We start from the raw sequence: 24915 nt of genomic DNA, 5'->3' as shown, positions 1-24915 counted from the left end.
ACATATTGGCTGTTTATTAGTGCTACATTCCTAATCCTACCCAATACCTAAACTTAACAACTACCTTACTAATTATTAATAAGCAGCAAATTAGCAGTTTGAGGAAAAAGTCAGTTAATGGTTTGTTAATGGTGTGAATTGGACCTTAAAATAAAGTGACCGAAAATAACGACCGTTTTTGACTTTGTGATTTGCTTTTCAAAAGAATTAACCACATTTTCCTCAAAATGATCATAACTGCATATCGAAAAAATGTATACCATTTAAACATTTGGATTTATTTCTTTTTTCTTTTTTTCTTTATAAAGACATTGAAACTTATTAAGCAAGGATGCATTAATTGGATAAAAAGTAATAAAGACATTTTATAATGTTATAAGATTTATATTTCAAATAAATGTTCTTTTAACAGTTTTTTCAAAATATAAAGTTATATATGGAGAGAGAGAGCGGGAGCTTGTTAAAGATATAGACAGGTATTTGTAATTAAAATAATGGGCTAAAATAGATATGTATGTATACATCCGTATTCCAGTTTTCTGTTTGATTCTCGTAAATGAAATGTTGTGTAGGCATGCATTCAGTCAGCCAGTCTTTTTCAATGAGCCGCTTTTTCTAGACAGTCTTACAATCTAGAACTTTCAGTGTATTTTTAACTCACTACTTCAACCAGGAAAAGAGTTAATACACCAAAGATGGAAAACAATGACAATTTGTACTTTAATAGTGTCGTGAACACAGAAAGCATGCGTTTGCTCAGTTATTTGAGTCTAACCAAAAATTTAGCCACCTGAAGAAGGGATGTACAAGGGAAATACAAGAGCATCAGCCCAACTTATGTTTTTGAATAAAAATTGCTCACTATCCATTGACGAGGCAGTTGTAGAAAAACAACATTTTCTGTTAAGTGAACAAGCATTTATTAGCCATTTAATCAGCCTATTACTATTAACAAGGCTTTCTCTGCCTTTCTTCAGTGTCTCTGAGCCAGCTGGTAATATAGCAGCCCTCTTATATTACAATCATAACTGACCTATAAATAATATCACAGCAGGAAAAAGACATCCCTTCTCAATGCTTAAGGGTGGAATTATCCAGCTGAGAAATATTGAGCATAAAAGCCATTAATTAATGCAGTCATGTAGTTAAATCACACAAAAATGTCTAATTTCCTTTCCATATAGCTGTGCTTCATCTTTTGGGAGGTTTCTGAAGTTTGTAGTGTCATTAAAACACTTAACAGTCAGTTCCGTGAGACTTTGTACCTGTTCTTTTAGTTTCTGTTGAACTGAATGGTAAGCACTGTTCTCAAACTTTTTCTCCCCTTTTCTCTCTTCCACAGAATGAGAAACCGCTTGGTCATTCTGCAAGCAGGTCCAGCAACATTTCAAAGGTATGAAAATCCATTTCCTTTTCCTCTTCTACTGAGAGCGAATGAGTGGCTTAGCTTTCTAGGGGGTCTGCACCTGCTGTCTGCAAATACTTTCATTTTCTTTCGGAGTTTATTTCTAAGCAGGACTTTTCAGGCTGAAATATATTTATTTGCCTGATGCAAAGGAGATCGGAAGGACATTTTTTTTCTGACCTAGAAGCAAGAAAAAAAGCACAGCAGACAATAAAAAAATAAACACAAGGGCTCATTTTATGCTTATGTAGACTCTTTCACTCTAGTTATTTCTTTTTCAGGTCAAGGATACTTTGTACTTTGTTATCCAATCTTGAATTCCCCTTTCCGTGTTTAAAGGACACCTGTTTATCTATCTGATATTTAATGAACGCCATGTGCCATGGGCTTGAAACATATTCTATGCAAAATGTTCTGTTGCCGTAACAAACCTCTGTAGTAAGTGGGCTGGTAGTTACCCTTAAATGCCTATGCCACTAAACTGGATGTGTTGTTATTCAGGTAGCCAAGTATAAACATGTTGACAGTTTAACCAACTCCCTCACTCAGCAGGGTTCTCCTCAAATTTTTTGCCTTTTGATCATAGTTAGTCTGAAATAGAAGACTATGCTAATGCACTACAGCAGCCCTTGCAGCAGTGTTAATATAGTGTGTGTACTTGCTTTGTTAATTTTTTTGAAAGCACCATTAGGTAGCTAGAAGCGTCTGCGCTTATTCTTGTGTAGAGTATGTTTCCACAGTACAGCTTTTGGTCTTATTTCTTTGATTATATAATCACCTCAAAATGTGTTTAACAATGTTGTATTTTTGGCTTGCACAGTTGAGGTTTAAAAGAAATTCAGTAATATTATCAGTTTGACTGCACTGAATCTTAGGGTGCTTTCACACTAGCACTTTTGGTGCGCACCTGGGTTCGATTGACGTCAGAGTTCGGTTCGTTCGGATGATGTGAACGCTGTCTTTCGAACTCGGGTGTGCACCCGCGAACCGTACCCGAGTCCATTTAAAAAGGGTGGTCTGGGGTACGGTTCAAGTGAACTCCGGTACGGTTCGCTGCTGATGTGAACGCAATCGTACCAAATCACGGAAGTGAACCGCTATTAATGCCGTATTATTTGATAAAAATGGGTGTGTTTGTGTGTGACGAGCGTGACTGATGCGCTGCAAGCAGAAAGCTGTATATCTCATTTCTGTTCGCCTTCAGTGTTCTTTAGAGCATTTGCAGTACATTCATAAGACAGACTTAAGTACCGTTATGCACTGAAGCTTTGTAAACAAAACGAAATATATACGTAAATATATAAAAGTGCAGAGAGCAAACTTGTGCATTTTGCCGCCTTCTCCTGCGCCGTCGTTACTAAGCAACGGGGTAAACAGCTGCTGGCCTGATGACGCAAACGAACCGCGGTTTGGACCCAAATAAAATATGAACGCAGTCCAGCAGGGGGAGGGGGGAGCAATCGAACTCAGGTTTGGACCAGGCAAGTGAACCAAGTGTGAAAGCATCCTTAAACTAAATTGAGCTGGATAATCACAATTGTCTTCTGCAGAGCTTCTTTAGAGCTAAATCGTTGAATATAGCTGATCTCTGAAGCATCAGTTTCGTTATTGAACTTAATTGATCTGAACTGAAACCGAACTGACTTGAGATGAATAACGACTGTTGTCTTGTATAGAGCTCCATATAGCTGAATTAAGCTTTTTTTCATAAACTTTACACTATTATTGAACTAAACTGAATCAACATTGAACTCTCTTGTGCTGAATAATGACATTTTCTATAGAGCCTCTGTATAGTTGAATTGAGTTCACTTTATAACTTATGATCTTTGCTAAACTGAATTAACATTGAACTAAACTGAGATGAATGACATCTTTATTAGCAAACGGAGTTTGCTTTATAACTAATGAACTTTGCAAAATTGAATCAACATTTAACTAAGTCAAGCCGAATAATGAACAGTTGTCTTTTTAGAGCTGCTTTACAGCTGAAGTTGTATTTGTTTCATAATTGAAGAACTTTAAACATTAATACTTCGATTTTCTTGTTCATTACTATGAGGCTGCTTTAAAACAATCTGTATTGTATAAAGCACTATATAAATGAATGTGACTTGCATTGCATAATGAACTGCATTTAGACACATTTTTAAATGCATTGATGAATGTAATCAAGCTTCATTAGCTACTGTATTTATGTATGTTTTGGCCTTAATGATGTAAATGGTGTTCCTTTTTGTTGTTCCATTTCATTTGATATAAAATAAAACTCACTTTGGACTTGGATTCTAACTAACTATTGGACTATTCCAAGCAAGCAGATTTGTTTCACCCTATTCAAATAATTCCTACCCAACATTCATATTGATTTGACTATTTAAAGACACGTAGCTCTATGTTAGTGAGTTCATGTTGGGATCAGGTCTGTCAGGCACTTTCACTTTAACATGGATCTCTTCCTCTTAGTGGAGATTTGCTGAACTTCTGCGTAACATTGAGCCTCTTAAGAGATAAACTCTTTACATGAACTAATAGATGCCAGGGTCACCTGCTCTAAGAAACACTCCACTGGTTTAGCTCAAGACATTCTGCTACTGAGGACTTTGGGTACACGTTCGAACCTTGAGCACTTTAAGGCTGTTTTCACATTTGGTTTGAATGCATGGTCAAGTTTGAGTCCTTATTTTGCACATTGTAAATATGGTAGATACCATAATACCATCTGCAAACAGTGCCAGAGTTCAAACAAAGCTTACCTTAGACCACCTTTTAAAATGTACACGAGGTTAGATGGACTTTGTACTAGGGCTGAACGATTAATTGCATTTGCGATATCGTGATATGAAAAAATTCGATTTTTCAACCGAAGAGGCTGCGATTAAACTGTCACATGACACGCAAGATTAAAGGGGTGTGTTCGACTTGAAGACTGATTGGTGTATGACATCAAAGTACGGTGAGAGAAAGCATATGGAGACGTCCGCTCTCTTATAGGTCTCGCAGTACTTTGATGACAAACACCGATCGGTCTAGCAGCACTGCTTTAAGTCGAACACATCTAAGCAGTCTTCAGAGGAAGCATCAAGTTGGCACGCTAGTGTTGCCAGGTCCATGGTTTGCCTCCAAAAACGTGATATTTAGCCCCTGAAATGCGAATCTTACCAGGGGAACCCCTCCAAAAAACTTGTATTTTACCCCCCGGAATGTGATTTTAACCGGTGGACCCCCCTTGAAACGGACCTCCCTAATTTTCAAAGCCTGGCTACAGCCATGCTTCGACCTTAAGATAAATATAGGCTATAATAAGGTATATATAAAAACATATGTTTATGTATGTTTATTACAGTGACTTTGAATTACCCAAATACTGAGTGTGGTAAAGCAACAGATTTGTTTTTATATTTCTGCAGTCTACTTCAGTTTGTGTAATTTTGTTACTGACTTTCATATTAATGTTTACACCAGGCTTATTTGTCAGTGCTTTGTCATAATTATTACATTACAAGGCTGGAAGTTCAACAAATCAGTCAATATACTACTGTGATTGTAATTCATGCATCACCTAATTTCATCATAACATATAGGCCTGGCCTACAGAAAAGAGTATTTGTTTAATCTATCTAATATTGTGTCAGTCATACTATACAATGATTTATTGCTTGTCTTTGTTGAATAATACAGAACATAAAGAGCTTTTAAAAAATAATTGCATATTAAATCGCAATCGCAATATTGATAAAAAATCTCAATTAGATTATTTTCCAAAATTGTTCAGCCCTACTTCGTACAGAATTTTTATAATTTAAAAATAATTTAACTTTTGTTCTCATAATTTAGTGTTTCTGTGCTTTTAGGAGTCAACAGTTTGTATTCATTTACTTTTAGAGCCTCATGTATTGTAGCATGTTCAATTGACTGTTTACATGCACCAGAGAGCATGATCAGTGTTCATCCCCAGCGGAAAGAAATGTCTCATTCCAGAGCTCATTTGTCTCTGACAGGATAAATAACATGAGAGGTCCCATTACAGTTGTTATCAGTTCAGTGTCCGACACGCACTCATGCTGCATGACGAGGTTTTGACTGCTGAGAAACCCGAAGGGTCCTAATAGAGGTCCATGGGGTGTTCCTGTCAGCTCTGTCATTTCAGCCTTACATTAAGCAATCAAACAAAACAACACACTCAACTGATCCATGTCAGTGTTGTTATTACCCAGAATCCTTCTGGTTGGGCTCATATCCGCAGCCTTAAAGGAATAGTTCACTTAAAAATTTTTTTTTTTTTAAATATTTCCTTTTTTTTTTTTTTTGTCCATATAATGGAAATCCATGTCCAGTTACGCAACATTGGGTGGGACTCTCTTTTTGCCTGACCAGTAGGGCTGTGACATGGGGCTGTGTGGCTTGCAGATCAAGTGTACTCAGTTTAAGTATGGACTTGAAGAGGGTAGACTGTCTTTGTTTCATTAGAGAACATCTGTTTTGAACTCCTCTGCCTCATCACATCAAATGTCACATTTGATTGACAGACCATTCATATGGCAGCATCTGCATTCATTTCCATAATCATTCTGTAGACATACACCTCAAATTGTGCAGATGATAATGTATAAACAATTAGCTGCAGAGTTAATATGCTTCCAGAAAATTGGTTCAGGTTGAACAGTCTGGAAACAAAACCTTGCTTGTTTAAATGCTTTTGTATTTAGTGCTGCTTATCATTCTGTTTCTGTTCGCAACTTCTACCTAATTTCCTTTTGATTGCTTTTTAGACTCAATCCAAAAGATCACACGCCGCTCAAATCCACCTCATTATGAAACAAACATTCTTACTGACTGCATCACACTGGGGTTTTATCACTTATGCAATAATGCTATTAAAGAAAAACCTACAATGTGTAATCATTTATTTCCTCATACACATTTACAGACGCTGAATTGACCTAATATGTTAGCAAGTTGCTAATTCACAATAAGCGCAGTAGTACCATGTTTTAGAAATAACTTCAAGTTAATTCACTATATTTTACACTAGTGGTTCTCAGCCAGGGTGCTGGGTAATAACTTAAAATAAAACAAAAGGGAACATTAAAATAAACTAAACAGCAAAACTGTTTTTTTATTTTTTTTATTCACCCCTCATTAACTTTTTTTTTTCTTCAACGAAGAACCATTGTCCTCATTCTAGAAAAATCTGGATATATGTGAAGTTTCCCAATTTGTAATTGTGACTTCTAGACTTAGATAAGTCATAAAATATCAAAAATATCACACACATCATATTTTGTGCATTCAAGGTATGGGTTTCATCACTATGTGCATTTCCGGCAAAAGTAACCCTTGTGATTCTGGAGCATTTTGTGATTCTGTTTGTTATTTTTGTTGGACTTAAAACTACTTAGTTTGTGTATTAACCACAGTCTTCTGGCCTTTTGCACACTTGTGCTTGTGTCGGGGCTAAGGGAAGGTTTTAGAGCGTGTAATCTTGGCCCAAGATGCTAGGTCACTGTACTCTGTGTGTGTGATGAATGGAGCCATGGAGAGAGGACGGCCTCCCAGAATAACACCCGTCACTGGGAGCAATTTAGCCCTCCAGAGGTGGACTGCACACACACAGACTTTACAGTAGCTTTGTAGAGAATGAAAAAGACAGGAAGGGCTTATGAAGTCTTGCTGAGTAGATTTGGAGGCAAGGGCCTACTCTTCCTCTCTTGTTGTTTATCCCACGTGTTCATTCTTTGTCCTGTCTGTTCTCTGAAGTTTTTGAGGTTTAGGAGTCTCAGGTGATGGTCCTTTCAGAAAGACTTAAGGGTGATTCATTTTTCTCTTTTCGGAAATACACTACTGTTCAAAAGTTTGAGATTGTTTTTTAAGATATCTCTTATCCTCACCATGCAAGGCTGCAATAATTTGATCAAAAATACACCAAAAATTGCATTATATTGAAATATTATGAAATATATTTTAAAATGTAATTTATTCCTGTGACGTCAAAGCTGAATTTTCAGCATCATTACTCCCAGTCTTCAATGGCACATGATCCTTCAGAAATCATTCTAATATGCGGATTTGCTGTTAAAGAAACATTACTTTATCAATTTTTCAAACGTTTGTGCTTCTTAATATTTTTTAGCATTTATTTGAATCATTTATTGAATCACTTTGGATCATTTTAAGGCATCTTTTCTGAATAAAAGTTTTAATCTCTTTTAAAAAACACATACGTTTTTGAATGGTACTGTATTTTCTCCTATCTCTGCTTAATGTGCGGTGAGATTTACAGATTCATAGTAAGCAATTTGTAGGTTGATTCCTCTGAAAAGTATAACCATTGTGCATGGCTGGTGCTTTCAAAACATTGCTCTGTTTGTGCAAGCAGTCCAACACACTAACAATGGCTCAACCTATAGTGTGTTTAGGTTGGGACTCTGTTTAATTTGAATCTTGTGTAGTTAGCAGCACCACGCTAACCAATAATGTTCCCTCTAAACTGCATGCATGTACTTCTGATGTTTTTCCTGTACTGAAAAACATTTGAAATCTCAAAATTATGTGGGAAAGAAGCTAGAGATTTCTTGAATTGCTGCCCATTCAATTTAGCTCTGATTCAACTCTGCACATCCATTGACATGAGTGACAGCAACTGTTGGCGACAATGTGTGGGCATGTCTAGAAACTCAAAGTTGAGTCCAACTTTATGCAAATCAGCAACAACTAGATGGGGTGATTAACAATGGGAGTGAAGTCAGTGGAGATTATGTGATATAATAATGATGCAGGGAAAACCATATCAGAATTGGGCGATTCATGCATTGATCTTGATGCATGTTGCACTGCTGCGGTTTATATACAAACACTTTCCCTGCATTTTTTTTTTTTTTTTTTTTAAAGCAGCAAGAAAATAGAGACCTTGTCAAAATAGAATGACATCTTATTTATACTAGCAAAACATCTAATATAAAAGGTTTAAATGTTAGGGCATCCAGCAGCAGGAATGCCTGTTAGTGACCTGGCAACCTCGAGGGACAAAATTGCTTTCAGTGTGAACTAGGCATTAAAACATACTAAAACAACATGCACTGACGGCCTTGTTTATAAATTTCTGTTCTGGTTTCAAAGCACTTGTTTCACAGGTTAGAGTTAATATCATTGCCAGGTTCGTGATGGAGAATAAATGATTTTCTATTACCTCAAAATAACTCCCATAGTGTGTCTGAGAGACGAGCTGCTGGCCTCTACAAACAAGGTGTTTTTTTTTTTTTATTATTTGAATGAGCACAAATTTACTGACAGGTAGATTGAATTTACACATTGAAATGTATTAGAGGAAAATTCCATAACCACAGGACTGGAATTTGCATAACCCATTACTAGCGTTTTTGCTCATGTGTTGACACGCGCAAGTCTCTGTGCCTCATCTCTGTCCAATTTTCAGTAGTCGGTGTGTGGTTTTGTCAAGGGTTTGAGTTGTTTTTGTTGACTCACACATGGCTGTGTGTGTATATCACATCTCAGAGGGAGTCTTCACAAACATGCACTCTGTCAGGCTTGAAAATACACCTTATCTTCCTGGCTGGGTCTGCAAGGAGCCGGAGTGACTCACAGTTAATCACGTTTACACTGTCGTCACAACTCGACTGCGCAACACAGACATGCACACAATTGCCACTTCACACTATTTTTTTTTACTATTTATTTACTATATACTATTTTACTATTACTGTTTTTAATAAGATATAAGTAGGTAAATGTGTATAGTATGTATAAAAAAATGTATATGAAGTAACACCTAAGAAGTATCATCATTTGGTAATGGGGTTGCGAGAAATGTGTAAATAATGAATACGAAATAAAAATTTTCAAATAATATTTATTTTGATCTCCTGAGATAGACAGCGAACATTTTCTGAAATTACCAGGCCCTATTTTGTACCCCATTTGTGGAAAGTTCCATTAAATGTTTGAAAATGTTAAATTCCCAAATAACATAAACAGAAAAATGTGTAATCATATAACATTTTGGTTGAGTCTGAATTGAGATACTAATGTAAAGCGTTCACAGGCATATTACTTCCACATTTCTCATGCCTGAAAACACTATTATTTCCTACTAGTTTCTTGGAACATTATTCGTCAAAGATGTGAATTTGTGTGACTGTGCGTGTCAGCTTTTGTGTTAGAGTGAGTGTTTTTGTAGAGGGCAGTTCTGGACACTCTATCCTGTATTGATCCCTGTCATGCCCTGGGCTATAAATTCTCTGTTTGTTACAGATAGAATCGATAGGTAATTAGTCTGGAACATAAATGATGGAATCAAACATTGTGCATGTGATCCATGATGCTTTGATCCAAATGCCCATATAATATTAGTGTGTGTGTGTGTGTGTGAGAGAGAGAGAGAGAAATAGGTTTTAGTCAAGGATATGTTGTCAAAAGTTTTTATTTATCTTGAATATAAACATTTCAAGAAATTTAAGATTAAAGTTTTAAAATATTCCATTGCAATGATGTCTTCTTTCTGACATCGGTTTTGTTAATTGGTCTTGCATACAATAAATGTAATCATACACCATATATACCTTTCAAAAATGTTTTTAAAGTCTCTCATGCTTAAGACTGCATTTATTTGAAAAAAAGAGTAAAAACAGAAATAATGTGAAATACAATTACAATTTAAAATTATATTATATATTTTTTAAATATATTTATTGCTCTGATGCAAAGCTGAATTTTCAGTATCATTATTCCAGTATTACCTGTCACATGATCCTTTTAGTACATTTATTTTTGTAGAAGCCTTGATACATTTTTTTTTTTTTTTTTTTTTAGATAATTATACAGCATTTATTTGAAATAGAAATCTTTGTAACATTATAAATGTCTTTACTGTCACCTTTGATCAACTAAATGTGTCTTTTCTAAATAAAAGTAGTAGTCTTAAGTTAGTCTTACTGATGCAAAACTTTTGAACAGTAGTGTATATGTGCTGAGCGTCGTGACAAAGGCAAAGTGGCTGTGATGCATTTTCATTTATGCAGAACCATAAAACAAAAAGCTACATTTACGTTACATTACATTTTGATGCCTTGCAAGGACTGGAATTTCCATCAGGACATGCTTCTTTAGTTAATGTTTCTAATTTGCTGCTTTGGTCTCTGTTTTGCATACAGGCTGGAAGTCCGACCTCTGTGAACACACCCTACAGCTTTCCCAGGACTTCAGTGACGCCCTCAAACCAGGATATATGCAGGTAGGTTTGCCCTCCCTCAGGCCTGAAGCCTCAGTGTGCTCCTGCATTATGGTTGTGTCCTGAAAGTGTGTAAAAGATCCAGAAAGAGGCAGAACTGTCAAAACATCAATGGGCCAACACTGCCATCCATCTTGATTCTGGCATTTTGTTTTCTAAACCTTCCTCTCGGTTCCTCCCACCTGTCTGTTTGTAATCTTTCTCCATTTGTTCTCTAATGCATGTTGCATGTCTCTTTATGTCCGTTTTCTCTCTTCCCATCTCTGTTTCTGTACCTCTCTTTCTGTCCCATCCCTCTCCTCTCCTCTCGTATGCAGTTCTAATGACCTCGCTCAGGACCAGAAGCCTTTACAGGCCACTGTAGTGCTGTTGAACTCTAATGGTAAAAGCTCAGCATCTCAGGGTGTCACCATGACCACGCTCTGCCTGGACTCCCCCAACAAACCCAAAAATAGGACCTTGTTTGGCACAGAATGGCTCTCCCTACTCAAACCATCAGTCAACTTGAAACCAGAAAGAGGCAGTCTCAAGTTCTCAAAGTCTCTGAATGACGTGGGACAAAAGATGGACAGCCTATGCAACGGTCTTCACTTTATAGACCGCACGTGTTCGGATGGGGAGCTGGGAGTGGAGAAGGAACAACTTGTGCAAGACGGCCACATCAAAGCCCTCAATGGTCAAGCCAACTCTCCTCCCCTGTTTGCTTCTCAGCCTCCGTCCTTCCTCAACAACTATAAATACATCTCCAACCCACGGCCTGAGCACTGCCTGGCTCCCCCTGCTCCTCCCCATTCAGACTTTCAAAGAAGCTCCAACTTCCTGCGCCTCATCTTCCCGTTCACCCGTTCGTCCACCGCAGGAAGCCTGCAGGCATCTGAGATGGGAAGCTACGCTTCAAGGCTGCACATCGGCAAGTCATCCAGCGCCATGCTGGATGTCAGTGAGTCCTGCTGTATGGAGGAGATGGGAGACGACGAGGTGTTCGAGGAGGACTCGTCCCGCTGGAAGCTGAAGGCTGAGGGCTTACGGGCTCCTCTTTGCTCCCTGGAGGAGGACAGCGACCTGGATCAATGCTGCTCTCCGCTGTCTGAGAAAAACGGGCCGCTGTCGCCCTACTCCCTGTCGGGGGACTGCTGCAGGTTGGTGGGACTTACTCACTCCTGCCCAGCTCCTCTTAACCATGGGCTCCACCTCTAGAGTGATTCATCCTCATAGTCCCACCACAGCCCTCACCTGGATGTTCATTTCCTACCAGTCCCTGTTTATCCTTCCTGTTAGAGGCCTGCTAGTGCTGTGATAGTTTCTAATCCTCTTGTAATTGTGGGCTATAATGAGGTTCACATATGAGTGGAGTTCTATCGTGACAACTCTCTGAAGATTTTGGGATTGGAAATGGATATGAAAATGTTAATGTATTTGGTATTGGTGGAATAGATCTGCTACGCTGCTGCTGCGGTTGTAGATTATTGCTGCTGCTGCAAAGCAAGCACAGATACTGTGCTGTGAGTATTTAAGGGACATACTGCTGCTGCACTAGTAGCATATAGACGGTTTCATCAGCCGCACGCGCCTGGACCGAAGTTAACTTCCGGTCTGTGTTTGTTTATCGGTCTTGTTAGTGGCGCCTGCTACAAACACAGTTAAAGTTAAGGTGATGAGTAATGAAGTTGGGCTCAGGTTGTTGTGCTGTGGGATGTGTTTCACATACATTTATTTATTTGTGGCAACCCGCTACAATATCAAAACTGACCGATTTTCTTGCTTTGTTGAATAAACATGAGCACGTAATGCACGTTTAAAATCAAAACGAGGTGCAGGTGTTTTTATATCACTGTATTTCTGAAGGACAACTGTCTTTAGAAAATGTTCGATGTCATTTTCATTTAATCTAGCAAGTTATATGCCTGATAAAGCAGCGTTTGTAAGCTCAGCGCTGCTTTGTGTAACGTACAGCCGTTTCCGGGAAAACCTCTAGTTCTCCCGCTTTAAAGCGCCTCCTGCTGGCAGAGAATAAATTTGCATTTTTAAAAAGTCCATCCAAGTAGTTATCGCTGCATCTCAGTCCGTCTGATTTACGCAGCAAACATATTTTGCTTGTTATCAAAACATAATCTACTCTAGAGGGACTTAGCTGTTGTTACTGATTGTATTTGGATGTCTACCGGAAGTTAAGTTAGGGCCACAAAAGCGTGCATGCGCAGTAACGTTTATGTTGTTGCCGTTGCCGTTGAAACCGTCTATATAATAACCCGTAGCAGATCTATACAGGTGGAGCTGGGGAAGGTGGGGGGGTTTCAGAGTAACTAGTGGATGCTAACCAGCCATTTAAATGTAGAGCAGCAAGCTTTTTGGCTGCATATGCAACATGAACCAGTCAGCTAGTGACAAGTAGTTTTATGCTGTGAATATCATCAGTTTGCATTAACAACACATCAGCCTGCACCATCTAGAGTTTCATGACAGAACTTGGCATTTATGACTGTTAAAAATGCACCGTGCGGATGAGGAAGTGTCTGACCTTCTGTGTGGGATGTGATGCATATTGTATCGCAATGCTGTCATGGACAGTCCAAGCAGATTTCCTTGGAGAGATCCAGTCGATACTTATGGTGGCTTCTAGGGCTGGGCGATATATCGAACACGGTGATCATGCACATCTTGTCAGTAAAGCCGGTTCCGTGATTAGTAGTAAATCTCCATCACCTGCTCCATCATCACGTTCGATATATCGCCCAGCCCTAGTAGCTTCTCGACTGATGCAGTTCAGCCATATTGAATAATGTAGAATGAAGATTGAGATCCGATTACAGTTTTGGTTGTGGGTCTCTGGCTTTGCGATTTTAGACCAGGCGAAATAACCGTTGTATCGATATTCATCTACAGGGCCACACGGATGCCTTCAGGAAACAATTAGCGTAACTTATGAGGTATGTAATTGACTTAGAGCTGCGGCCTGTCGGCAGCAAACTAAATAACTCTGGAAGAAAAACTACTTTTGAGGTCCAAGTACTATTTGGTTGTTACAAATTCTTTCCAACAAATCAAATTTAGGGTAGTAGCTTTCAGGTGAACTCCCTTCTGGCTTATAAAGAAAAAGAGTATGGCTGCGTCCAAAATCACATGCTGTCTGACTAGGTACTACACTGGATGAGGAACAAATTTTGTGACCGCTAAAAAATTGTTCTATAGGCTATAGCAGGGATCCTCAAATCTGGCCCACGAGATCCACTTTCCTGCAGAGTTTAGCTCTAACCCCAATCAAACACACCTGAGCATGCTAATCAGTGTCTTCAAGATCATTAGAAAATCACAGGTAGGTGAGTTTGATCAGGGTTGGAGCTAAACTCTGCAGCAGATTGGCCCTCCAGGGAAAGATTTGAGGAACCCTGGGCTATAGTGTGAATATGTGTAGTATGAATGTAATCCGGACGTACTACGATTGTCAAAGTCATGTGACCTAACAGCGTCAGTTGTGTCACTTCACTGCCATTCACAAATCCTCTCCCGTGGCCTCATGGGGTGATCAAGTGTCCTTTGGATGGACAATTCAGAATTTTGCTGGAATTAGTAATCCATCCGGGTACTTTTTGCCTACTGTAGTATGAATACTGTGAATTCGGAATACTAATCTTTTCACATACAATTTTTTTTTTTTTTCTGCCAGCTGTATAGTAGGGATTCATATTCGGATGCAGCTTATGTTTGTTTGTAAAGTGGCTACATCCAACAAGCTTTTTGAGAAGATCTGCTTATCTCTAAGCTAAAGTCGTTGCTTAACACTTTACCTGAGCTTCACTGGACGACTTCAGTTTTTTTTTTTTTTTTCTAATTGTTTACGTCTTAAGGGTGAGAGGAGGTTTCTTCCCACATGTATTACCACTCTCACGCAGTGCTGTGAAAACACATGTGCTCTTAAAATAGCTGACATTTAGAGATCAGCCAGCAAGACTTATTGGTTTAAACCAGAGCTGAAATGCACAGGCTTGGAGATCTGCCACAAAGCATGCTCAGGTGTCTTGAGGTGTTGACCCATGGCAAGGATGAATTTTTATGTGGGAGGAACATCACATGTACTGGTGCATTTAAATGTTTTAACTGCATCTGAATATTTTAGTTTATGAGGGATCTATTCATGGAATAATATAGGAATTATTCATATGTTTCTGTCTGCTCATTATTATGTGCTCAGTCACATCTGCAGTTATATTTTCAAGAGAACATTCTCAAAAGACAGTGAAAATGTTTTATACTTCAGCTCTTTAGAAAACCATTTATGAACAGGTTCTTGAAAGAGCCAATACAATGATCCGAGGAACATAAAATGTAAGATCAAGACCTTTAATTTCCAATAGGTCTGGATGATAATCAAATAACTTATGCTAATTGGTATGTTTTATTTGTTAATGTCTCGAGTCAATTCAAAAATTCATCTTTTGTAACCAAAATGTTCAGTGAAGTCATCATGTGGTATTTTTCATGTATTAAAATCTGCAAGTGGAAATAGTTAATTTGCAAAAAAAGATAACTCAGGAAAATTGATTTTTTAACTACATTTTTGCACTTTTTATTACTTGTTTTAAACATTATAAGCCATGTCACAGGAAAAATACAATCATATTTACTGAGTATCATAGAATTACAGTATCACATCTGCCAGTGTATTTACTTTAATACAGTGCTATAAAGAGTGAATGCTTGCCTAATGAATTCATTTGACTATTCCAGAACAGCAGGTCAATGAGCAATTGTGAAACCTTGTGAAAAGGCCAGATAGAATGTCTTAAATGTGGTAATTGGATTGAGTCTAGTAATCTAGTCTAGCTTTATGTGATTGTCTTAATATATTTTGATTAAAATAGAAAGGAAGTGAGAGAGGGAAATGAATCTGGCCGAAAAATATGAGTGATCATAAACAAAAGGAGTCCATTAAAGCAATGTCCCATAAAGCACTCATGGACGTTATTACACACTGTGCTCAGACAGGCTGTAAAGCCGGGTGTAAGATGATGGAGATGTGACAGGCTTCGTTTTTCTCTTTTCTCTGTGCTCTGTTTCTTGCTCTAATCTTGTAGAGCCTTGACTGGATCATGCGTGTCTGAAAATAGTCATTATCCTGGTCATTCAGTCTGAAAAGCCTCCTCTGGACGCTGACACGGAAGCAATCTTCCCTCTCATTTGTGCCCTGGCAGCTAGTTAACATTTAGAGGGCCCGTATCGTGGAAGATATGATTGGTACATCCATTTCAATATCTAAACCATGTGCTGCGACCATAATGTCATTTGTTGTATGTTGTTGTTCTGTCAGTAAGTATAAGCATCAAGGATTAAATTTATGGTTGTCTATCTACATTTTTCTCATAACATTCTTCTGGCAAGTACTGCTGTTTGAAATGCTTGGAATCTTTAATGAAGTCACAGTCAAATATCTTGTCTCTGAAGAATTTTCCCCATTTGGCAGATGGTTTTATTTAAAAAGACTTCAGACTGTGCATTTTATCATATTATGTTTCCTGGGAATCAAACTCATGACAATAACATTACACTCTGGAGATCTGGATGCATAGAAATTTAGTTCCTATTGTGTTTGTTTCAAATCCACCAGCAGCCATGCAATGAATAATACACACATTATTCTGAAAACAGAAAAATATGTATAGAGTAAATATTTTGTAAAATGTTCATTTAATTTCCACTCTTTTGTTTCTGTCTCATTGCATCTCATTTGCTGCTGTAAAATGGTCCTTATAGTATATATTTTTATGTAGTTGTTGTCCTATGTAGGGTTGCAGGGATATCAAAGCCAAATGTTATTTTATTTTAGTTTCCTGAATATTATATTATACATGGTTTTGGCCATTGAAAAGTCAGTTTCAATGTCTCTCCCAATTGCTAGTCATGTGTGGTGTTCTCTGAAGAGCACCAGTGAGATGTGAACTCATCTGTGATTCACTTTGAACTGCCACTTTTACCTCAGCAGAACAATGGTGCTGACATCCTCCTAATATGAATGTTGACATTTTTCTCTCAGTTGTTTGTACGTGTTGCTTTCCCAGATGACCTCTAAGCTTATTAAACACTGGCTGAGTCAGAAATTAAATTCATGTGCATAAATGCCCACGAGTGGTAGAGAGAGAAGGGAAGAAAAAACACAACTCATATCTCAATAACATCTCATTTGTTTCTTAGCAATGAGATTACATGGAGAATAAATTGAGCTTTCATCTTAGATCCTGCTCTCTCTCTGTCTCTGTCTCTATCTCTTATCTCCCCCTGGACACTCTCCACAAATCCAGCCCTCCTTCCAGTAACAAACAGCTTTTCCGTTTTCCCCTGCTTGTGTGATTTAAAGTTTAACGGTTGTACGCTTCTATGGGTTCTGTTGATGTTTCTGTAGGGAATTACTTTCCATGAATCCTTCAGGAAAGGGAAATGTTAGATTTATGTGTATATTGCAGCACTGATCTGAACATGGTGAACACAGAAACCATGTTTCTGTCCCAACTACTGGCCTCTGTTTTAGCCTGTTTATAGCATGCGCTTTATAGTCAATCACTTTGAAAAGTTTTTTTTTTTTTTTTTTTTTGGAGATTATGGTTTATTCAAAACTTGACAATCCTAACAGCAAATATTAAGAATCGGTTGCGGTTACAGGTGCATTATGAGATGAACAGTATTATAGGATTCCAGCGATTATAAGTGTGTGGTGGTTCGTGTTGCTTTGCAGTGGTTTTAGGAGGATGACCGAGTGTTTCTCCCTCTCTCTCTGTAAATAAACTGTAGGATTTGTCACTGTGAGGGGGATGATGAGAGTCCGCTGATAACACCCTGTCACTGCACTGGGAGTTTGCGGTTTGTCCATCAGGCCTGCCTGCAGCAGTGGATCAAGAGCTCAGACACACGTTGCTGCGAGCTCTGCAAGTACGACTTCATCATGGAGACCAAGCTCAAACCACTCCGCAAGGTAACGTTACATACATCCAGATGGAAAAATTTTGAGGTTTACCTACTCGTACTGCACATCTTTAAAAAGCATACTAAAAGAAGCCTTCTGTAAAGTGTTAAAACCTGCCCTTATGAAACAGACATTGGATTGAATTACATACGGAGAACATATAGTAATTGTTTTGTTTACATAAAGCTTTCAAGACATACCTAGCACGGTCAAGATTGTTTAAAGTCAATAAGATTTAAATAATAAATATATGTATTTATTTTATTTTAACTTCTCCTATTTTTACGTCACCTTTGCCATCATCCAACTCTTACTTAAAGTTAATCTTTAAAAACACTAATAATTTGGTAACATCATAAATAGTCAGCCTCAAAATTGAATGTTATAAGGCTGATATTCATCTATAGGATTTAAAATGAATCCTTTTAGTTTGAATTAAATTTATTTATTATATCAGCCTGAATATATTTTGTTTCATCTTCAAATACTTTTTTGTTTTGACTCTAAAGTTCAATTCGGAGCAGATTCGGCTCAAGGCTGGAAACCTTTATTAAATAATTATATGGCGAAAATGAATGGAAAAAATTATTTTCAAACTGTAGTCACTATAGCACTCTATGAATGATGCGGTTTGCCAACTGTATACAGCCTACAGTTAGGCTAAAGTAGGTACTTGATGGAAGAATTGTTTATTCTGGTTATCATTAAAAAGTTACTAATAGAATATTGGTATCTTTTTTTTCATATTGCTGTATAGTAACGGCACTCAGGGCCATGTATAATGAAGTAATAAGCCACGGGAAGCTGTGAGTAACATTAATTTTACCACAGGTGAGGGTTTTTAAGGGCACTCTGCTTCATGTTATTTTATATGCAGATACAATAGTTGATCAGTGTAGATGAGTAGCAACCTGTCCTTTGGAGATGATTCAAAACAAGTTAGTCCATAAAGCCTGTAGGAGGTTTTGATTATTAATTGTTATAATGAATAATTTTTGAGTAACATAAGATGAAAATCCAGCCACTTCAGGGTTTAGTCTTTGTCCACTGCTTCCTCTTTTAATTAAACTTATGAAGGTGTGTGTGTCTCGAATGGGGTTTAAAATAGGGCATCTCTTGGACAGCCTTTATGTTACCATAGAGATTGTGCTTGAGCAGACTTCCTCAGAGAGAGAGAGAGCGAGATTTCAAGGTGTCTGCAAGATGAACTGAGACGCAAAAACAGTCGGTGTGACCCTACAGACTGACTGTTAACCAGTACTCTCTGCTGGTTGGATTCATTCAGTTTGTGTGTTATCACTGGCTATAAATTGATATTTGAGACATTGTTCTGTTGAATAGGTTATGAATTTGATTGTGCTGGCAGGTGTTACTCGTGTTAACAAATGAACACAGCGTGACAATGTCAGCATCCTTCCAGAAGAAAGAATCCCCCACCCCACCCCACATCAGTCAAGTACTATTCCGAATTTCTTGTTTCCCCTTCAGTGTCTATAGGTGTCATTCAAATTTAATTTTAGATGAGATTTCCGTGGTTGATTGTTAAATAACAACATTTGGCCTCCTCTAATCTTCAAGGTTAAAGTTTCCTTGTGTCCCATTAAGTCTTCCCTGGGTTGGTGCATCAAGTAAAGTGTTGTCTTTTTTTTTTTTCTCAGAAACTATTATTGAGCTGCCATGTGATAAATTATTCAAAGCCAAAATAGCTGAGGTTTCACATCTACAGAAATAAGAATTGTTGAACATTTCAGCTGTTCTCTGTTTTGAAAGTCTTGACTTTAAAGTATGTCCATTGTCAACATGCTGTCTGCTCATTTAAAAGAGTCTACTAAAAAATGCTGGGTTAAATATGGACAAACCCAGAGATTGGGTTCTTTTGAGCCAGCGGTTGGGTTAAATGTTTAACCTAACCTTCTGGGTAGTAACCCAAATGCTGGGTCAAAACAACCCAATCGCTGGGTTTGTCCATATTTAACCCAACGCTGGGCTGTATTTAACCCAGCATTTTTAGTGATGATGATTTAAAAAAAAAAAAAAAAATGTATGTCTGTGTGTAGACAGAGAAAATGGTTAATATAATCTATTCTCCCATGTAACTAACAGGCTTATATAATCATTTTCATTGACTCGAACTTGGCCAAAAGTATGTGTATGCCTGAACACCACACCCATATGTGCTTGAGCATTTCATTTAGAAACCAAAGGTGTTCTAGGACTTTGTCCTCCCTTTTATAATAGATTCCAGTCTTCTGGGAAGATTTTCTGTTGGATGTTGGAACATGTGTGCAATTGTTTATTCACAGCCGGTGGTGACTCGCTGGTGCCACTTTGACAGATACTGAGCTTTTTGGTACATCCTAATCTGCTGAAAATGTTTATCTAAAAAGAATGAATGCTAATATTTTTTGATTTTATACATCTGTATAAAATACATGTATGTTGCTCAAATAGTCAACCTTCATGTTGTTCCAAACCTGTATGACTTTTATTCTTCTGTAGAACATAGTTGTTGTTTTTCCATACAATAAAAATTAAATGAAATTAATGGTCACCAAAATTATTTTTACCAACATTCTTCAAAATATCTTCACAGAAGAATCTAAGTAGACTGAATACGGTAATGAGTGATAGTTCAACAAAAATAATTTATTAACCCTCATGTCGTTCTAAGCCTGTATGACTTGCATTCTTCTGTAGAACATAGTTTTAGTGACCACTGACATTCACTGTATGGACAAAAAAATAACACCGTTTAGTTGCCAAAATATCTTCACGGAAGAAAGAATGTTGGGTTTGAAGTGAATGAAGTTGAAGTTGAATAAATGACGAAAGTATATTCGTTTTTTTGGTTGAACTATGCATTTAAACAGGCTTTTAATCGTGTAGTATAAGACCATTTTATTGGATTAAATGTATACTACAGGTTAAATAAACACATTAATAAATTATTCTTTGTCAATATAATGTTATTCTGCTAAAGGAGGAGGTAACTTGATGTGGATTCTGGGTCATAACTTGATATAGAGACCTACACTGAATGGCTAGATCCAGAGATCACTCTCACTAAGGCGCATGAAATATTTATTAAGCAGAAAGGCCAGGTCACTGATTTTGTTTGTACTGAACTCTGAAGTATGTTGACTGTTATATTGATTACAGTCATCAAAGTCTTTTTTTTTTTTTTACAACAATTAAAGATCAAATGTGTTGAATCATTTCTGTATGTCTTTGTAATATCTGTGTCTGCAGTGGGAGAAGCTTCAGATGACCGCCAGCGAGAGGAGGAAGATCATGTGCTCGGTCACTTTTCACGTCATCGCCATCACATGTGTCGTCTGGTCGCTCTACGTCCTCATTGACCGCACAGCAGAGGAGATCAAACAAGGTTAGCCCTGCCCTGCCCTCCCTTCCCAGCCAGTTTAGCACTACCTCCACCTCTTTCTCATCCAGCTCTGTCTGCCTGCCTCCCTCCAGCCCCATCCCCCTCCGTACCATCCACAGTCCTTACGTTCCCTCTGGATTGTTCTGTTGCTTATGGAACGATCACATTCCTCTGACTGACAGCTGTTTGTTGTACTCAGCGATGCATATCTTGATGTATTTATTACCTCCAAACAGATGGTTTATCCTTTCTTTTGAGATATGGGTAATTTAATATGGGTGTCTCATTTTAAAGATGTGAGAATTAGTACGCTCGGTGTCCCGTCCTTAGACGACATGTTCAGACCGACCACAGTTCATTTACGGATACATATTACACACACAGCTGGAAAGCTATAATCTAATTGGCTGACTTTACACAACCTTTGATGTACACTTCCGCACTATACAGTATGCAAAGAGCAACACATTAACGATTTTATCAAATGTTATACATCCCAAGAAAATTGTTCTTTGCAGTTAAATTACTTATTTAACAGTGTTTATAGTGTCATTGGTTAAATAACATATCAGTCAAAGGACAGTGATGAGATGGCAGATGTAGTGCATTTCATTTTTATATTATGCATCTGTATAATAAAAAACACTTATTTGGTATATACTCTATAAATGTATTGGGTTTTAGACACAACAAGCACCTTAATTAAGAATTATATAATAGGCACTTAGTAGTAGGCAAACTAAATTTCTTCAAGCAAAAATGTATAATTAGTTTTTTGCATTGTTATACAGTGTCAGATTTACCAGCTCCTAAAGTGCCCAGACACATCAAACCGACATCAAAGAAACCCGACTGTGGTGTCTTGTCATGTCGTCTTCTAAACCAGAAAAGTTGCGCTTGAGGACATTGCAAAAACTAAAGCCAACTAGCACATAAATATGCATCTGCGTGAGGGGAAATAACTCTCCATACCAGCAGATGGCAGTAATCTGTATTTGGCATTTAAAAAGGGAAACCAGAAAAGCTAGGACTACGGTTATACAAACCCTAAACAAAGCCTTTTTTAAGTTAATTGATTGCTTGTTTTCGTCACTACTGTTTTTCTTCTCGTGCACTGGTTCGCCAAGCTGAACAGCCAATTAGAGTGATCTGTCTTACTCTGCAGCTGTTTTAACAAAAAAACACCACAGAAGCTATGCTGACAGACTCTCAGTGACAGCCCAACATTTGTGTAGCATCCTTAACTGCAGCTGGTCACTTTACATGTCAGTCAGATGGTCTCGTCCTATCTAAAGGTGTGGTCACATTAGTGAAACTTTGGTGAAGTTTCACAGACAAAGAAGGTCCATTGGCCATTGTGAATAATATAGCAATGCATAAGCCACTGCTTTCGCACTTCCAAACCAATCAGCTCTATCCACCTTATTTTTCCCGTAAGAGCGGGCACGGCCATTTGTAAGTTTGGCTTCCGGTGTCATTGGCTTCCAGCTATTTTTAGCTGAACAAAACGGCTCGTTTTGCTGCTTGATGTTGCAAACTGGTGTCTTACCATATTATTTTAATGTATTATCACACTGGTTTGTAGTGCAAACAGTTTTACTGTTTACTGCATGTCGTTATTCTTCTGCTTATTTCCCTACAGCTGCTAATGAACAGAATGTCTTGCACATTCACAGAAAACAGATTACTTCCGCATTGAAAAATAAGGTGGATATTGGTCAACAAAGTGAAAAGCATGTTCAAAATTCAGCAAAACTGAATTTAATGTGGAATTTCTCCCAGCTACATTTTTTCACCCCATGCATCCCTTTCGCAAAATTCTTAATCATGCTGACTCCTATTTAGATGACTGCATTTTGGCAATTGTACAAAGCATACTAAGGTGGTTGTTCTTGGCCGGAATAAAGGCTTTTCACACCAAAAATGGTAATTATAATGATGACTATATTAGTGTCCACTTCAACAGACGATAACGTACAGCATATGTTGCAGTCGTGTCATCTGCCACTTTAAATGCTCAATCTCTTTAAATTCTGGTAGATTCTGATTGGCTGTCAATGTTTCTTATTGTTCAAAAGCTGGATAAAAAACGTTCTAAAACTGATTCCAATGATATCATTCCTCTGTCATTATTGTTATAATGGTGGTGTGGATCAGTGTTGTCAACATTATTTCGACAAAGGGGACCCTCAACGGAGGCAAAAACCACTGAAAAAAAACACGAATAGGCTAGTTTTGAATAGCAGTTGGCTGGTTTTGTTTCACAGACCTGGCAACCCTGATGTGCACTTCCCTATTCTCACAGAATTCGAATGACTGTTAAAACTTTATCGTCCTTGGTGTGAATGGGCCTTAAGCTAAGCAGGACTGGTACGCTAATGGTAGAGTAGATTTACTCACAGATCATCTCTCAAACTCCACCTAATCGATACCATTAGGGAGCTGTGGAGCGCAGGGACTGGATGCATTTCGGAGAATATGACAGCAATGGATTTTATTTCTGTAACAGATTTGAGCTGGGGTGCAAGTGTGTGTGTGCGCTTGACTAAAACACACCATCCCTTTTACCGCACTCTAGATGAGTTTTAACACTGACCTTGACCCGTACGCTGATGGGCGTCTGACAGCAGGCACTTTACTGATTTGCTCCTAACATTAAGAGCCCATTCACACTCGCCTCATTGTACAAGAACTGTAGCTTTGAAGGAGATCTTTGATCACTGTTACCATGGTTACACCACTGACTTTTCTTCATCTTGCATGGTAAAGCTTGAGCAGAGTCAGAGGCCTGTCAAGCGCAGTGCATGTACACATACCTGAATGTCTCCATGTGTCCATTCCTCATCTCACGCCAAATCGTTCCAGCAGCTATCTTAAGATATGATTTCCACCCTCTTGCACTCCTGACCCTCCATCCCTTTCAGTGGCTTCATCTTTTGCTAATAGTGAAATAGTAACAAACTCTTTTTAACCATGCAGCGGGGAGAATACCAGGTAAAAGCTTTTACATTTACCATTCTTTCCTCCTAACTCTTTCCTCTAACTGTAATTATTTCTTTGAAGGTCCCTCTCTTCCTCCCCCGGCTACATCAGCTGTCTCTAGCATGTTCTTTCACTGTTGCAACGTGAATAAAGGCAATAATGCTTCACAGCCAGAACACGCTCTGAACGCAGTGTGCCTGGCTGCCCCATACTGTCAGCTGTGAATGTGCCGGACAAAGGCAATTTCAGGCTTGATGGCCACTTATCACAGCCTGACTTTTTTCTTAAATCTATTTTCTGGATATATTCAAGCACAAAAGAATAAAGAGAAAGCGACTGCGAAGGTGATGTTTGGAACAAAGGGGCAATCTCTGCATTTTAATGGAATGTGGCGTGTTTTTTATCTAATTCGAAAATGGCGTAAATCTGTATCGAACTGATATTGCTCATGTGTAGGTGTCAGTGTAATGAATGAGATGGACCCATCAAACCGGTCCTTTGTATATAATTAGGTTGATTTGTATCAAGCAAGATATTGATTAAAAAGGCCACTTCTATCATAAGAAAAGCACATAGACTTGCAAAAATGCAAAACTAATGCAAAAATGCAAGACTGTCCTGTATGTGCAGCACTAACCTCATTCTCTGCCCTTTGATAATGACGTCAGGTGGACTAAAGCTGCACCCCGGCCTGACTTACGGAGCATCCGAAAGCAGTACAGTATTCCATGTCCAAGGCCTTGTTCTTGAACAGACCGTAGCATTTAGAGACTTAGCACATGGCAATTCCCTCACACTTGATCTTTGCTGACGTTTCGAAAGCTCAGTTCCAAATAGGAAAGCAACTGTAAACAACTCAAAGGCTGGCTGAATTTATTTCCAATAAAGATGGACAGTGACACACCTGAAATTTCTTTGCTGCTGGTCTCGCTTTCTCAGCCATTTCT

General features: G+C 38.2%; 1 protein-coding gene across 7 annotated transcripts in view; it reads left to right on the top strand.

Moving 5' to 3' along the window:
- Positions 1-24915, top strand: part of marchf8 (membrane-associated ring finger (C3HC4) 8) — a 103383-nt gene that overhangs the window by 74524 nt on the left and 3944 nt on the right. For 6 of the 7 annotated variants that reach the window (XM_058796193.1, XM_058796194.1, XM_058796196.1 and 3 more), the window contains 5 exons: positions 1343-1393; positions 10576-10655; positions 10970-11791; positions 17433-17613; positions 20854-20989. In XM_058796193.1, the coding sequence (XP_058652176.1) occupies positions 1343-1393; positions 10576-10655; positions 10970-11791; positions 17433-17613; positions 20854-20989 (1270 nt within the window). The remainder of the gene's footprint in view (positions 1-1342; positions 1394-10575; positions 10656-10969; positions 11792-17432; positions 17614-20853; positions 20990-24915) is intronic. The other variant, XM_058796200.1, reaches the window with a different exon arrangement.

The sequence above is a fragment of the Onychostoma macrolepis genome, chromosome 13 (genome assembly GCF_012432095.1).
Source record: "Onychostoma macrolepis isolate SWU-2019 chromosome 13, ASM1243209v1, whole genome shotgun sequence".
In the NCBI taxonomy this organism is placed as follows: Eukaryota; Metazoa; Chordata; class Actinopteri; order Cypriniformes; family Cyprinidae; genus Onychostoma; species Onychostoma macrolepis.
The sequence above is the reverse complement of the archived record's forward strand: the minus strand, read 5'-3'. Positions and strand labels throughout refer to the sequence as shown.